Raw genomic sequence first — 16,820 nt, forward strand, 5'->3', positions numbered from 1 at the left:
TTGGACTGTTGCATCACAAAAATTTCCACCTGATCACTTGCTCCTGTTGGCCTCCAGGTGGCAGCGATTGCCAGTCATCCAGAGATCTGTCCACAATTAAGACTTATTGAATTAACCGTCACGTTAGTGTTTTAATCTTCCACTTCTCACCTCCACGTGGTTTGTTTCTAATAGAAATGATGTAGGCTGAAAATTCTCAGGTTTTGAGAAATATTTATACTATAAAAAATATCACTTAGAATGACCATTCTTTCCCATAAATTACTGAATACGTTGATGTAGTCCAGCCTCTGAAAAAGTCACTCCTTTGTTGGGACAGGTGGCAAGAGGAGATGTCGCTTTTGACCAGCCAAAGGGTTTAGGACGACTGCAGTTAGTCAATCCATTTCATAATGCAAAACTGAAGCATTACAACTAAACCAATGCGCACACTGACACATAGATGGGGATACCATTCACACAGGTTCATAAAACTTTCAGTTTTATATATGTATTTAACAGTATACAAAATTTACTTTAAACATTTCATTCAAAATATTTCTTATACTCTGAAATAAATTCATAAAAATAATCTATATTTCATATGAACATTAAAAAGTAGTGTACATCTGTCATAAAAAACAAGGAAAACAAAGGAGTGCTAACTTAGCTTCATTTAAAAAGCTGCAGATTCAGATTACCAGCTGTTCAAATCCGAATTGACTGTCGACTGCGCCAGGACAGATGCACAAATTCCTCCGAATGAAGTTGTATTTGGGAATCAATGGAGTGTTTGTGGAGTATTACTGCACCGTGTGCCAGTGTGTGTGTGTGTGTGTGTGTGTGTGTGTGTGTGTGTGTGTGTGTGTGTGTGTTCGGCTTGAGCATTCAACTCTAAATGGATACCAACTGCTGCGTTCTTCTCAGCTCATGTTCTATTGCTTTAATTGTAAGAGGATATTAGTATTGATGATGAGTCCATGTCCAGTCCAAAACACTGGTGTTCTGCTCGGGTGAGATATTCACTCAGTTATTGTATTAACTGTATATATATATATATATATATATATATATATATATATATATATATATATATATATATATATAATATTGAGGAGGTGGTTGAGGTCTTACAAACCCTTTTCAGACCAGCTGAAGAAAGGTCTGCTCTAGAAGAACATCGACAACAGGAAAGTGCCCGTTGATCCCATGCACTGAGCATTTTGTATAGAGAGTATGTGTGTGTGTGTGTGTTTGTTTTGTGTCTACCTAACAATGCGGCAGCACAGACAAAAGCCATATGGATGTTTAAGGCATCTGTCAATAAGAAGAGGATTATACTTCGTCAGTGGATCAGTCCGGAGGGCCCCTCCTCCAGCTGAACCTCTTATCCTCTAGCAGGATGTGAGGTAACAGCGCAGGGACATTGGGAGTGTTTGATACCAGTGCATTTCTACTCCCAATCAGTTCTTTTTTACGCCAGCCGACCAGGATGTCCCTTTTTTATGGTGTTTAATTTGAAAAAAGTAGGCCCATTTGTAGCGAAGTTCATCATTAACTTCCGTGGTCATTTGGAAGCTGTGAGGATGTTGTTTGCTTCGCCTCGAACTCGGCGAGGGACGTCTCCAGCTGCTGGATCAGCACTCGCTTCTTGAACCTGCCAGAGAGGCAAAGGACATTAGACAGAACAAGAATAAAAAAGGAAAATCTGTATACCTGCTTTCAAGACAATACATCTACAATATACAAGTTCCTCCAGTGACACAAGTCTTCAGTTAGAAGACGACCGCCTCGTGTCAGAGACTCTGAACTTCTCCACTTCCCCTATTTCTCAAATCTTGAAAATTAGTCCTTTTTCTTACCTGACAGCCTCTTTGATTGCATGATGGATGAAGTACCTTTGAACATCAACTGGACCTTTGACCTGCTGAAGGAGACTGAGTATTGTCTCATAGTCTGGGAACATAAACCAAACAGAGATGAAGAGACGTCATCGGACTACAACGACACAGAACGCAACGTGCTGTGCTGCACTGACTCACTTCGCCCAGGTTTGCGGACCTCCTTGATGACCTGACTCCTCAGCTCTGCGTGGCTCCCATCCAGCGGGGCTATGAATATGGTCTCAAGCGGTGCAGGGTCAGCGTCAGAGTCCTCCAGCTGGCTCTGTGGACTCATCCGGTCACAGTTGCGTTGCTCCTCCTCCTCCTCCTCCTCCGGCGTCCGCTCCTCTATACCGTTGTCCACCACGGCCACCTCCGTCACGTAGACGCCCTCTCCCGGGTCTGCCGCTGCCAGCCCGGCCTTCTCCTCTGAGCTCGGTGGAGGTGGACTGTCTGCTACAGTGTCCATCTCAGCGGGCCAGATGTCCCCAAACTCCGGCTCCAGAGCCCCGTCCCCGTTACTCTCAGTGCCTTCACTGGGCGCCACGTCGTTGCCATCCACTCCTGAGGGAGGCAAAACCGCAACAACTCAAGACTACAAGTCAGTTCCGTTTGGGCCTCGTGGATGCAGATTGAAGACAAGCGTCACGTTCTACTTGTTGATCTTACCTTTGTGCTGTGGGATGGGTTTGAGGAGGCCCGGCGGTGGCTGAACCCCTACCGGACTCTTTCCTGCCACCACGTGGTTGGTGCTTGCAGGGGGAGTCTGTGGCCGCCGCAGAAATGGGGACATGCTCCGCCTTCTCTTCATAGTAGTACTGGAGTTGGCGTCGTTGGAATTTCCTCTTTTCTTGTTTTGAGGGCCAGCTACGAACTCATCCGCCTCATCGATCATCATCCCCTGAGAAAACACGAGAGTGAAGGACGGAGGGACCGATTATTGTCCCTTTGTGCATATGTAAAACGCATCAACCTGTATTTTGTGCTGATGTATTTTTACCTTCTTATCCTGCTTGAAAGGATTTCCAAACGTGTGCAGGCGCTTAGGTTGGTCAGAGTCGATCTCTCTCAGAGGAGACGCCATCATTTTGAGGTATTCCTGATAGTTTCCCATCTGAGCCACTGGGATGCTGTGCAGATAGTCTGACAACCACAGAGAATCTTATAAGCATCAACAGAAGGCGGCAAGGATCACACAGGATGCCTTAGAGGTGTTTCATATTGTTTTATCAAGATGAGGGCAGAACAACAACTCAATTAAAACTAACCTAGTTTAACATCAACATATCACATCACATTTTCTGTAGAAGTTTCCAGAATCGTGGGACTTTATACCTTCGTCTTGCCCTCGGATCAGTTTTTGCGATGTCCGCAGCAAATTGGAGCGCATCCGGGTGACTTGATCCAGGAGGTTCCGCCTTGGGATGTCGTAGGCATTTCGATAAGCTTGAGGCTTCAGGTCCTGTGAACACACCAGCATAATCATTTTCGAACATATCCCGTGTCTATATATATATATATATGTTTTCCTTTTTTTACTATAAAATAATAGCAGTGCATCCTTTCTGTAGAAACAACAGCCAGAAGCCTGAAAGTGCTTTTCAGAAATCCACCTTGTTGAGCAGGGCAATCTGGAAGCCTGCAAACTCTTTGAAGTTCATGTCCATCAGGCGAAGGGGCCCCTCCCCGGTGATCCCCTGCAGCAGCTGCTTGCAGTCCCGCCGGTGGGCCAAAGAGAGAGAGACGGTGTGGTTCTTCACCTTAATGCCAGGCTCCTGCGGAGCCTTCTTCCCCACGGACACGATGAGACGATCGGATTCCATCTTTGCCTTGAGAGCAACAGGAATGCTCTTTAGAGCACAGACCCACAATGCATTCTGGGGTACATCTCTTCTACGGTAGTCCTACAGGGTCTTTAAGATGACTATTGAATACTTTAACATTCGTAAAAAACGGTTTATTCTCTTAAAAAGGTTCTCTTTTTTATACTCAGCACTATTATAGGAGCAAACAACTCCAGTCTGTGTGAAGATATAGTGGAGTCCTTTCTCTTTACCTGCTGGCTGAGCTTCTTCAGGTGAGAGATGACGCTGTAGCTCAGGCCACAGTCCATGGTGTCTGCAATAAGATTGGGCGCACCCATCATCCTCAAGGCCTTTTTTAGGGGCTGTCAGAAGATGGCAAGAGAAAATATTAGTTACATGCAGAAAAAGGATGCGTGTAGTGAACTTTTAGTTAAGGCAGCCAGGGAGACATATTTACGCATCACTTTACCAAGAAGAAGTACGGAGGCATTGCCTTCAGGTACATCTCAAAGGCCTGGCGCCACTTAAGGTTTGGTTTTAGTTTGTGTACTTTGAACAGATCATCTGGAAGGAGAAAAATAGACATTTTTAGCATTCTGGATCTGTGTCCAGTGAGCTGCACCTCTCACAGTTATACGCTCATCAGCTATTCAATAGCATTACTAGAGATTCACTGTTGCAGAGGATAGAGTGACCCGGAAAAGGAAAATATTTTTTTAAATGTACTAACAGCTCTGACCTACTGAGCCAGAGGTTTTTCCAGCCACTTTAAAGGAAAGCTGTCCGTTGTGTCTTACCGAGGAGGGGAAGGATTGCTGGGTAGTTGTAAGGCATGACGAACAGGTTGACACAGGTCAGCGTGGTGCTGGCTTTAAGGTAGCCGAATGGCTGTCCCAGGTCATTTTGCTTGCCGCTGCTGTTAACAAACACCTGAGCACAACGAGGAATGTTATAAGGACACTTCAGAAGTCATTTCCGGAATGACAATCATTACATTTCTACAAACTGCTGAAACAACGGGGAAACCAGCTGATGGAGGTGTGAACGTCCGCCTTACCTGCCAGCACATGTGTGGAGACTTCCTTTCCAAGATGTACTGGGTGAGTGGAGATGGCTCCAGCTCATACTTGTCAAAGGGAAGCTTGTCAATCACCATGGGCTCACAGTCCACGCAGGAGAAACGCACCACGGGATGTGCAGAGCGAGGCGGCTGGTGGCAGGAGACGGAGATAATAGAGGACCTTTTAGACGGTTTTTGTATCCACGGAAAGCAGACACACTGCGTGTTCCTCAAAAAGATCTCAAGAACTAGGTTGTATCCCTCTGCAAACCAGTCTTGTTGCAGTTTACATCCATGTATGTCCAATTCACTTCATTTGGTCCAATATTTGTGCAGTGCAATTATTATAATCAGCATATGAATTCTTGAGTTATGACCACAAATGGGTTTTGTGAGGTCACAATGACCTTTGACTACCAAATTCAAGTAAGAAATGGAAATTCTATCACGGTGCTATCGAGATAAGAAGAAAACGCTGTCTCCAGCCACAGCTGTTGCTCTAGAAGAGGCAAACCAAATAAGACGGGCAAATTAAAGAGCGAAATGATGACAGATAAAGTTACAGGGATCATGTCAAAGAGAAATAGGAAGCTTGTGTCCACCAGCTCTCTATGAGTCGACCTGCAGCACGACCCACTGAAGGTGCTGCTGGGATCTCTGCATCTCCGCTCACCAGACTTGGAGCATTCTGGTCTGGCCAGAAGGACTCAGGAATGGGCCAATGCCCAACCGGGACCCCCGTCTTCGGGTTTGGTCGGACGTAGATGAGTTTGTGGCAACTGTGCCACGGCTGGGCGCTGAATGACGACACGGGACGACTGCCCTCTACCGGGTTGTCTGGAAAATGAAAAAAAGACATATACATAACAGAACATATTTCTGAGGCCGATTTGAAACACAAACAATTTATGTGAATTTGAGAGCAACAGCTGTCAAACATGCTGAGTCACAGATCCAAATTCATTTCATGAAATACTCTTTTAACTCTCTCAAGAAACTTTGTTTTAAACATTTAACTTTGAATCTTTCCGGTTTATCGGTGAAATAATTTTTATCGGTGAAATAATTTTTGTATGAAATGATTTCAGGACATTTCTTTACACACAGAGCACAGATGCACTCAGGTCTGTTTGTAGTGTTTAACTGCCCCGTGGTCATCCGAGACAAGAAGAGTCTTTTTTGCTTTCCCCTGTTTTACTCCCCACAGTGTCTTCGCTCCATGAAATGGATAGAGATAATGTGCACAGAACCTCGTGTTTTACTAACTCGTCTGCGCCTTTGAGGAGGAAATATTTTGTAAGGTCAAAATGTAATAACTACATTTAGCAAAGTGTGTTTTTAAGCGTGTCCATAAAACAGGCCATATTTGCAGCAGGGTTGTTGTTTTGTGTCCAGTTGGTGTGCCACTCACCGTCCCCCACCACAGGCGGATCGGGCCCCGTCTTCTCAAAATTAATGACAACACCACTTTGAACCTTTTGCACCAGAGACTCCAGACACTGGTTCAACATCCTCTGTGTTCGCACGCAGTACGACCGTCCTGAGAGACGACGACAACAACAACGGCACAATGAAGACAGTTAATAGAATGGATTGTATGAGGATGTTTCTACGGGACCCCAGTGAAATAACAAGAAAGGCCGAACCTCCGGTGACTTCGCACATCTGGGTGATGGCGGACTCGTCTGTGGGGACGCTACCCAGCTGCTCGGTGTCCGGCGAGGCTGCTCCCGGCAGCCTCAGCACCAACGCAAACAGACGCTGGTCCCAGCGAAAGGGCTCCTTGGTCAGCTCACTGCCAGCCAATGGAGAGTTCAGAGGGAGGTGCAGCTGCACAACACACAGGGGACGGAAGCACAGGGGGGGCGAGAGTTGTTTGTGTAAAAGGTGTCACCCGTCACGGTTTTCGCACACCTCACTATTAATCGTGAACAGATCACATTGGCACAAACAGTGCAAAGTAGCACCGGCAACGTTTGTATAGGCCTCTGACCTCGTCTGGCACGCCGGAGCTGTGGGTGAGCTTGTTCCCATCAGTGATAGTGATGATCACAGACGGCTCCAAGAAGAAGGGGTTACGGCCCTGAGACAGAAACGGGAACATTCAGCAATTGACATCCACGTTCAAGCAAAGAAGGACCCAGTGGGAGGTTCAAAAGGATTCTCATCTCCTACAACGTGAAGTGTAACCGACCTCTCGTAGTCACTACAGGCCAAATACGGGTGCGTGATTTGAACTGAGATCTACTTAAACACATATTAAGGAATCATCTCCACACCTCTGAAAACCCTGTGAATAATAAGATAAGCTGCCTGTTGGTGTTTTTAAATATCTGTATGGAGTTAGGGTGTAAATCTCCCTTGTCCTGGTGTTACTCATCAAGGACAAAGGCCTTCACCCCGGTGCTGCAGGGCGTTGCAGCCCCGTCTAATTTCACTCACATAGTTCCTAAGTAGACTCACACACACTCTTGCAGCACGGACCTTGTGACACTACTTGAGCGGAGTAATCTTTCTCAGGGGTTTGCAGCAGTGCAGTGTGTGAGGAGCAGATGACGGTAATCGAGGACGACGGAGTGGATTAAGCCGCCATCAAATGTCAATATTGTTCTCTGTGCCTCAAGCTGTAGGACTAGCGGAGGGCCGGTTGAAAGCTTTGCTTTCATCTCCAGCATACCCTTCATTTATCGGGGGAAAGTCCACGTCTGCTGTGTCCGTTGGCCAGATGAGGAAGGCCTCGTTTTACACTCAGTTACTATCTGGTATGTGAGGATAGGTTTTGTCTGGTGGAACTTATTTCATCTTTAATCTTCAATTTCAGAACTGCAACAGATACCTTTGCTTGGAAAACAGTTTATACTAGGCACCATCTGGCGATGGTCATGCTACCAAATCGAGCCCCCCCTTGCCTCAGGGGTCCTTGCTCGGACAACAACCAACTTCAAACGGCCTTCATTTTGTTCTTAACTACACACCTGTGAAGTTTCAGACTTCCTCTTTCAAAGTTTACACACCATTGAATTGACAAACTGTTTACAGACAGACAGACATGACAACACAGAGCAGTCCAACACTCTTCCTTCTACAGCTCTATTTCGCACACACGGACTAACAAACTGACGACAGAACAGCGCGAGCTGCTTAAGAACGACTGCCAAGCAAATGCATGATAGGATGCTTGTGTCAAAATACCTGTCCGTAGTTGTCGATGCCGGAGACGAGGCGGTTGAGGTTGAGCAGGTCGAAGGCGGTGCGGAGAGCGTGGCCTAACGTGGTCAGCCCAGACGCCTGCAGGTTCTTCAGCTCGCACATGAAGGTGGCGTGGTTCTCCTTCCAGCCGGCCTGAAACACACACATCAGTGTGCTGAACGGGCTGCTCGGCCGAGTGGCCGATCCAAAATAGATTCACACCCACGGCTACACGTACCATGTAATTTCATAGAAAAACAGTTTTGTTCCCTGGCGGCCACAAAGTGATTTGTGTCGAGCTTTACGACCAGCAACACGTTGATGGCGCGCAGCATGACATTACCACGGTAACCATTAAATGAGACCAGCTTATGTCAAGGTCTGGAAATGGAAGATAGTATTTTTGAAAATTAGGCCAGCATTTGAGCTGGATGCTGCTGTAAGACTGAGTTCAATTTCATATGAAACAAGCATCCGTGAATACACTTCCCACTGCCGCCTGTCCTCCACAGGGGAGATACGCTCACTGGGTCTCAGACTTTTCTCCAGCAGGGTCAAGTACCTTACTTCAGCAGCTTCATGCTTAATCTAAGGATAACCTGTAAGCTTACCCCTTCCTTTATCGGTAGAAGACACATAGAGGGAGAGAGAGTAGCTCCAGTGTCTACATGGCATATTTCTGGATTATCATGGGTGGAGTATCCTTCTAAAACCACACATTTTAGTGGACTTTCTGGGAAAAGCTCAGAGCGACGTCACCGATAAAAATCATACAAACAACATCGGCGGGCAGCCGAGCAAAAGGTGGAAAGCCATTCACATAAACAGCAGCAAAGTAATAACCCAGACATATACCTTGAAGCAGGCCGGTGGATATGTAAGGCTTAGCTGGCGCTCAATTATTCAGACTACAGAATATTGCTATTTTCCTCTCACACAACCTCATTCTCTCTCCCTCTACATCAACAATTTATTGCCTCTGTGACTGGAATCATAGAAACCCCATTCAGCTTAACCTTGTCCTTTCATCATAATCCTCGGTGCACAGAGCCAGCAGAACCAACAAAGGAGACGCAACGAAGACAAAGGGAGGAATAGCAGAAGGAAGAAGAGTTGGGGACAGACCCCTCAACGAGTAGCACTTCTCGGATCATTCGGCTAAAATACTTTTTTCCGTGCAACGCAGGAAGCAATAATCTGGACTGTGGAGAAAACTGCACGGTCAATGCCTGAGTGGAAGAGGAAGCATCACACAAAGGCTGCAAAGGAATCCACTCGTAACACAATGTCATGACCCTGATCCTACACAAGGCCGGCTGCAGTACGCAGCGATGCTTTAGCTGCTGGGTCGCTGAGCTAAAATGTGAGAGATATTTTTCTTCATGCACTCCTTTAAATATGAAGAGTGTACAATAGTTGAGAGAAAAAACTCAAACCTGAGACGAAAGTACACTAAAATATTTCACAATAAAATTATTAGAACACATTTTAAATTCTTTAAAAAGAAAGGGGAAGTTTAAACATTTAAATTTGGTTTGTATCAGAAGTTATGAAACGTCATACTAATTGCTTGCATGATAATTAGAAGTCCTTTCCTAATGGGCATATTAATGAAGACTGTAAAATATTATACTATTTATCATTTGAAAGCTGCAGCCAAGTGCACTGACATTTTTCATATACAAAGCATTATAAAATCAAGAAATAGGGAATTAACTTGTTGTTATCTTGTCAAGTATCCTGCAAAACGATCTGTGACATTTGCCTTCATCTTCAAAGCCTCACACCCACTATGACTATCAAAGATGATTTATTCAACGATTACCTGACAAGTATAGGGAAAGCCACCTATTCTATATGTCTGCTGCTATTGATGACATGGTATGGCGATGCATATTGAGATGAGACTATAAGAGTTTTGTTTGTGGACAGTTACACAAGACAAGAGATTCCTAAAACAGACCAGCCACTGAAGCAGGTGACTTCTGGAGTGGGTACTAAGGATTGTATTTTATTGAATCATTGGTGGGTAAAACTTTGCGCAGATGAAACCTCAGGAAATATTGCAGTGACTCATATGTTTTTGTTTTGTTGCCCGTGTGTGTGTGAAAACAAGTGTTTGTATTGAGGGTCATAATGCTCATAGTATCGGTATGACAAATAATTCTTATATGGATAATGATCATTTTCTTCCAGCGAACTCAACACAAAAATGATGAAGAGGGCTGACCAACTTTCAGCCCGGACTGGCCAATGGGAATGCGTGGATGCTGCAAGGGGCGGAGTAGAGAATGATTGGCGGGCGCTTTGGCCAATCGGGACATTATACTTTGAAAAAAAGAGCAACGTCAGAGGCAATAATAAATCTCCCCGCCTCCATCTCAACGCCCGAGACGTTTCTCAACACAAAAGCAAAATGTCCGCTGGATGGTCGGAGGCAGTGCGGCTCCGGCTCTGCGCTTATTTGGAGAAAAAATTGCCGTTTTTTTCGCCACCGGGAAGCCGCCCAAAACTGACTACGAACTAGAAGGACAATAAAGTCTCACTGACAGAAAAATACGTTCGACTGGTCAAATGTAAACATTGTATCAGTTGCTATTTACCTTCACTCCGTATGGTGGATCATCGAATGTAACTAGCATGTACCTGTCGCCTCTACTAGCCGGGTCTCGGGCACGCAGCTGTCAAAAAAGAAAGCCAAAACAACATATATTAATTTCGACCGACCTTGCCCAACGAACCCTAAGCTCACCGAAGCTGCATACTTGCTGAAAAAAGTCGGGGTGAAATCATTCTTTACCTTCATAAAGACCTCAACCGCGCCTTTAGCAACGTCCAGATACGTCGTACCCAAATAAGTGCGCTGATTCATAGAGGCGGACGTGTCTAACAGGAAAAGTAAAATAGGCATTTTAAATGTAAAGCCGCAATTGTATGCTTTTCTAAAATTACTGTTATCCACATGTGACCTATATCATGCGGCCAAACAGTTCACACATGTGTGTGTATATTTGAAATAATAAGCCCCCCCCTCCAGAAGAGGGCCGTCGCCTCCGCTCTCTCCCTATCTGCCTTTCCACAGCTCTGTCTCGGCTCGCGCTGTTCAACTTCTGCTCCCAACAGAAGGGAACGCCCCGCTGCCTCCACTGCAACGCCATTGGCTGAGCCTATTTGCATTGACCACGCCCCACGCCATATATAAATATATATGGAGGTCGAGATGGCGGGTGTATGGTTATCAATGCGTCAGTGTACCGCTTCAATTGTATGTATGCTCGGCGGGCGGGTATGCTAGAGCGTCCTCTGTGGTTTACATGTTTCATTTAGCTGACGCTTTTATCCAAAGCGAATTACAAGTCTGGTGGGTCTATAAATAATACATGTATTCCTTATTACAAAGTATGTATATGTCTTACTTGAAAAGAGACAACGGATAACGTTGTAGCCCCATCACATACACATTCACACGTACACACACAAACAACGTCTCTCTCTCTCTCTCTCTCTCTCTCTCTCTCTCTCTCTCTCTCTCTCTCTCTCTCTCTCTCTCTCTCTCTCTCTCTCTCTCTCTCTCTCTCTCTCTCCGTTCAAGGCGCCTCAAAAGTTGCCTCCTTCCGAAACATAACGCAACATAACAAGACAACACAGCGAGCAATTACCTGACTTCACAAAACATTCACAATATTTCAGTTGGACATTATTAAGTCTTCAAAGAGAAAACGCACATTCGGGTGAAAAAATGCAACGTGATAGAAAATGCAAATATGTACAACTTTAAAAAGACCTTTAAATAATTGGAATCAACAATCAGTCAATACAGAGGAGATATAACAGTGGAAAAGTCACTTACACAATTACGCCTCTAAAACCATAACGGGTAACGCCTGATCAGAGCATGCGCTCTCGTGATTAGTAGGAATCGGACAGCACTTGAGCAGCATCGTTGTTACATCAAGAGTCTTGTTGATTAACACGTGATTAAATACCCTCCCATGTACAAATAACTGCAAATGTATGTTGATTATAAATTGAGACTTTTATATTACAAGAGTTTGAATAAATACCTCATAGATGTATAGGTCAGTGTAAGTCATGGTAACCAGATATAATCTCTACTTCAGTCAATTGCATTCAGCAATTTCACTTGAATTTTTATTTTCATTTGTTGCACAGAAAAGCAGTTTAGATGACGGAAACATTTTTGTTAGGACATTGAAAGTTGAGCAACCTAAATCTGAAGACTTAAACTTGTGTCTTTCCGTGCAAGGTGAAAAAGTCTAATAAACAACGGTAACCCCATCTAGTCTAGTATATATTTCATTAAAATATTGCGATATTTTTATGATTAACAATTGAGTCAGTGAATACCTTAAAAGTATTTAGCAAATCTATCCTAACATTAAGTTATTACAAACAGCTCACGCCTTGCTTGGAGGACGTAACGTCTGTCTTGTTGACGTCTATCACGCGTCTCCCTTCGGCCTTCCCAGCATGCACTGCGTGGTCTGCGGTATATTGTTGACAAAGAAAAAAGGCTGTGGAGAAACAACAGAAGCACCAGCCCGGCTGACGTTACACGAACCCGCGTGCTGACAACAAGGTAAAGTCTCGCTTTTATCTTGACAACTGTATTCTTTTTCTCCTGGATTGACACTGCGGGCGGACACCGTTAAGTGTCTCTCAGCTAGCTAACATCTGGTTAGCCGGCTAACGCTAGCTAACGTTAAACCTAACACCTATAAGAACATCAAATGTAAGAGAGATATGGTTGAATTTATCTATAACTCCCTGTTGCTAAATATGTGACCATCGTTTCTCAATATTGGAGGTACTATAACATTATTTTTCTCAATAATTTATGAATAACAATCGTGTAATTCCAAACAATGACTAATGTACATGTGTTGAGGGTCTCTCTGGCTACTCTTGTACATAAAATAAAATATATTTACTCTACAAATTAGGAGATTTCTCTTAATAATATTGAGAAGCTAGCTTTTTGAGCCCACAGTTCTTTTACTTTGGAGAATTCTCCTAATTTGTACAGTAAAAATATTTTATTTTCAGTACAAGAGTAGTCCTTAACGTTTGTACATTAGTCATTGTCAGGATTTATTGATTTAATAGCTTTTATTCAGGTTACATGTTAAGTAGCGTAAATGTCATTATACAGCTGCAGCTCTTTACCTTAACGTTGGCTGACATTTTACTTACTTAAACAAATATGAATACATATAAGGCAAGATAACAGAGTCATGAATTATTGTACCATAGGTTGCAACAGAACTACCTGACGAATGTTAAATGTTGCTACACATATCAACAATGTGTTATTTGTGTGTACGTGGTGTACAAAATGGGTTGCTCTTCCGTAACAATGTAAACACATCATGGCACGTGATCAGCAAACTGACCCAATCTTTAAATATTAGAGCGGTTGAGTTGAAGTTACTTGAAGTGGAATAAGTTCCATGAACTTGAATGACTGCCAGCCTTCAAACCTTTTTGAATTCTTCTTCTTTGGCTTGAAACAACAACAACAACAACCAAATGCTTGATTTATAATCTATACCTGATATTAATCCTTATTTAAAGTCTTTGAGAAATATTTATGTTAGCAATTATTTGTAGAGTTCTGACATATGTAACACTATTATCTGTATGCTGTTCAAGAAGTAACAAGAAATGATAAGTGAACATTGTACAACAATATTTGCTGTGCTAGAACTGCACATTTAGTCTTACACACACACCTGCCATAGTAACCCAATGAAATATTTTTATGATGCAGTTTAAGTGCTTCCTCAACAGATAATTAAAGTGACATATGCAGCTACTATTTTACTTTTATAAATATGTTGTTGCAGGTATAAAGTTATTGCACATTTCTTTATTTTAAGCTAGTTCAGCTTTAGTCCATTAGTGTGGTGATGTTGGTGGTCGGAGGCCTTCTAGGTGTTAAGAGCAAAGACTTCGGGGTGAGTAGCATCCTTTGAGGAGGCGGCGTGATCAGAAGATGTCTTTAAGCGAGGGCGGGGGATGTCCAATTATTTTCTGGGCGGTGGTTATGACTCTCTGTACCTCCTGAATAGTTGGCACAGCACACTAGTACAACACGTCGGTACACTATAGTGGTAGACGGGCACAGGCACCTTCACCGACAGGTCGGTGTGTAAAGTGCTATTTTTCCAGAGCAGTGGGATTGGTTAAATATTTTAGGTGATTTTTAAAACGGTGTCAGCATTGCATAGTTTATAATGCTTATCGCCCTTTTAATATACTCGATGGTGATTACGTTTCTAGAAGTTAAATATCGATGTTCGTATCGGCCTCGGAAGCCTAGTAAGAGTTTGGCTCGAGTTGAATCATTGGAAGTGAATTAAATGCGCTTCATTGCATTTGTCACATGCAAAACATTCAGATGCAAAGTCACTACAGCTGCCGGATGCATAAATGGAATAACAAATACAATATTTCCTCCTGAAATGTACTGGGATTTTTTTCGTGACCCTAAATGTAAATAGGTAGGTGGTCTGGGCCTTTTTTATTATCCATCAATCTGTCTCCTCACAGGGACACGTCATGGCCCTGAGGCAATGAGAACAGGGAAGTTCCGTTTCCAGCTAACGAGAGCTTGCACAGTGTGACAGCTGTTAGGGGGAGAGAGGCGTGGGGGGGCCGAGGCAGACCGTGGACGGGGAAGGGGAAGAGCTCAGCTGGAGCCAATGCAGCAGCAGCATCGACAGCCTGAGCTGGTGGAAGGAAGCCTTCCTGTCTTTGTGTTCCCCACTGAGCTCATCTTCTACGCTGATGAGCAGACGTCTCACAAGCAGGTGCTCACCCTCTACAACCCGTATGAGTTCGCCCTCAAGTTTAAAGGTCAGTCGGTTGGGTTAAACACAAGCCGCTCGGGTTTCCAGAAATGCTGTCTGGTGTTTGTGCCAGACACTGGATAATGTGTCTAGTCAGTGTGCTTTTTTTCCCCTCCTTCTTCTCTTAACCAGTGCTGTGCACAGCGCCAAACAAATACGCTGTGGTCGATGCCACCGGAGCAGTCAAGCCACAGTGTTGTGTTGACATGTGAGTTTGTTTTTGTGCACATCGTTTAGCTTTATATGGGAAATTTGACCGTATGTTTTGAGTCAGACTGTTGTTTATAAAGCAGACTTTCCCATCTGGTCAAGCAAGGAGATGATCTAACTCTCCATGTCCACACAGAGTAATCCGACACAGGGATGTGCGCGCGTGCCATTACGGAGTGTACGACAAGTTCCGACTGCAAGTGTCAGAGCAGAGTCAGCGAAAAGCCCTGGGCCACAAAGTGGTGATGGCGACGCTGCGCCCTTCAGCCTCCCAGGAGCCCCCCAGCCCCCGGGTGCAGGATGAGGAGCGCAGGATCAAAGAGCATCTTGCAGTCAGCGAGTTTTTCGAGCAGACTGCATGTCACACCGGTAGGGCAAAAGGCAGTTGCACGGTTTTACCACTAGATGGAGCCACATGCTCAATATATATTTTGGACAATGTGTGATATGTGGCTTTTTGTTGTTTGTCTATAATAACACTTGTTGTGACCACCGCCGCATTTGATCTTCCCGTAAAATAGGTGTTTAGCTACCAATGATAAAGGACAGTCTGATGAGTTGCAATATATCTGGTACTATCAACGCATCTGGGTAAAAGCGCAATCCAGAATCAATTGATCTAACCCACATGTTCTAAATGTGTGTATCTATTAAAAGCACATCAGTGCTGCATCACCGTGAGCACACGCTATAGGTTATCTTATGTCAATCCCACGTGCTACGTTTTGTAGATGACAATTAACGCAGTGAATCCACGTTGGAAAATGACAGTTGCCCCTGTCCCGTTTATTAACGATTCAGATTGTTCCGAGTAACCAACGTGCCACACTAACACGTTAATGATTTGGGTCTTTTCATGGGATTTTGTTTACCTCCTTTTAACCGCTTGTCACCCAACTGGGTTTATGTGCATGTGCCCAACAGAGAGCCGTCCTGCCGCTGGGGGCCCCAGCCTGCTGACTGTGCTGCTCGGGCTGGTGTGTATGGCCGCCCTGATGCTCCCGACGCTCGGGGAGCAAGAATCTACTGTGCCTGTCTACCTCCACTTGAGTATTAACAAGAAACTTGTAGCTGCTTATGTTCTTGGTGAGGAAAAAATAAGATACGGTAGCACTATTTGTTGAAAGTTTCAACGTGACCTACATTGTTTTGTTTCCCGCTCTATCGTAGGTCTTCTTACGATGGTCATCCTACGCACATGAAGTGCTGCGAGCGGAGAGGAGGGGAAATGATCCGAGGATGACCACGACGCCTTCACAACGGAGGCTCTTCTACGCTTCAACGTGTACAGCTGGGGGGCGTTGTGCCTACTCAGTTAGCTCCGCCCCCTGCAAAATACAGATTAGGATACTTGATATTCAATCCACGTGTTTGTGTTTTGTACGTAAACGGACACAAAACAGAACTGACGCAAATAGCGGAAAACACCGGCGTGTAGGTCCAGAGAACGGGCGTGTTTCTATTCAGCCATCACGTACCAGACTATGATTAACTCCAGTGAAGGAATCGACATGCAAACATTTTACACGTGTATATAAATCCATTCAACTTTAGTTATAGTATCGACCTGAATACATAATTATATTGATTTATTATTAGAAATGCTGAAGACTGAATGCAGTTATTTGCATGTTTGGATACTTTGAGTTTTTTTATATAATTTTAACATGTCAACGAAAACCTTCTTGTGAAGACGATGGCTGGTTTGCAGCTTTATCAGCGCTCCATCAAACTTTTAATAAAGCCTGAATACAGCTGTCTGGTACCAAATGGAGATTAATTTATTTGGTATACTGTATAAGTTTGAATAAGTGTCTGCAGT

At 44.2% G+C, this 16,820-nt stretch overlaps 2 protein-coding genes across 2 annotated transcripts; one reads left to right on the forward strand and one right to left on the reverse strand.

Moving 5' to 3' along the window:
* Positions 1 to 463: 463 nt before the first annotated feature.
* On the reverse strand, positions 464 to 11,037 carry ints6l (integrator complex subunit 6 like). Its single transcript, XM_040174517.2, has 18 exons — positions 10,717 to 11,037; positions 10,520 to 10,597; positions 7,920 to 8,069; positions 6,721 to 6,810; positions 6,374 to 6,557; positions 6,139 to 6,267; positions 5,401 to 5,564; positions 4,725 to 4,877; positions 4,465 to 4,597; positions 4,137 to 4,231; positions 3,919 to 4,029; positions 3,476 to 3,691; positions 3,198 to 3,324; positions 2,863 to 3,005; positions 2,532 to 2,763; positions 2,022 to 2,426; positions 1,842 to 1,935; positions 464 to 1,636 (listed from the first exon to the last, which is right to left on the reverse strand). The coding sequence occupies exons 1-18, from the start codon at positions 10,825 to 10,827 to the stop codon at positions 1,534 to 1,536; spliced, it is 2,718 nt and encodes a 905-aa protein (XP_040030451.2). The 5' UTR covers positions 10,828 to 11,037; the 3' UTR covers positions 464 to 1,533.
* A 1,308-nt stretch (positions 11,038 to 12,345) lies between these two features.
* mospd1 (motile sperm domain containing 1) lies at positions 12,346 to 16,768 on the forward strand. The gene is made up of 6 exons (XM_040175206.2): positions 12,346 to 12,516; positions 14,490 to 14,795; positions 14,921 to 14,996; positions 15,135 to 15,367; positions 15,923 to 16,084; positions 16,169 to 16,768. The coding sequence occupies exons 2-6, from the start codon at positions 14,642 to 14,644 to the stop codon at positions 16,198 to 16,200; spliced, it is 657 nt and encodes a 218-aa protein (XP_040031140.1). The 5' UTR covers positions 12,346 to 12,516; positions 14,490 to 14,641; the 3' UTR covers positions 16,201 to 16,768.
* The last annotated feature ends 52 nt before the right edge of the window (positions 16,769 to 16,820 follow it).

This window comes from Gasterosteus aculeatus, chromosome 4, assembly GCF_964276395.1.
Source record: "Gasterosteus aculeatus chromosome 4, fGasAcu3.hap1.1, whole genome shotgun sequence".
NCBI classification, from domain to species: Eukaryota; Metazoa; Chordata; class Actinopteri; order Perciformes; family Gasterosteidae; genus Gasterosteus; species Gasterosteus aculeatus.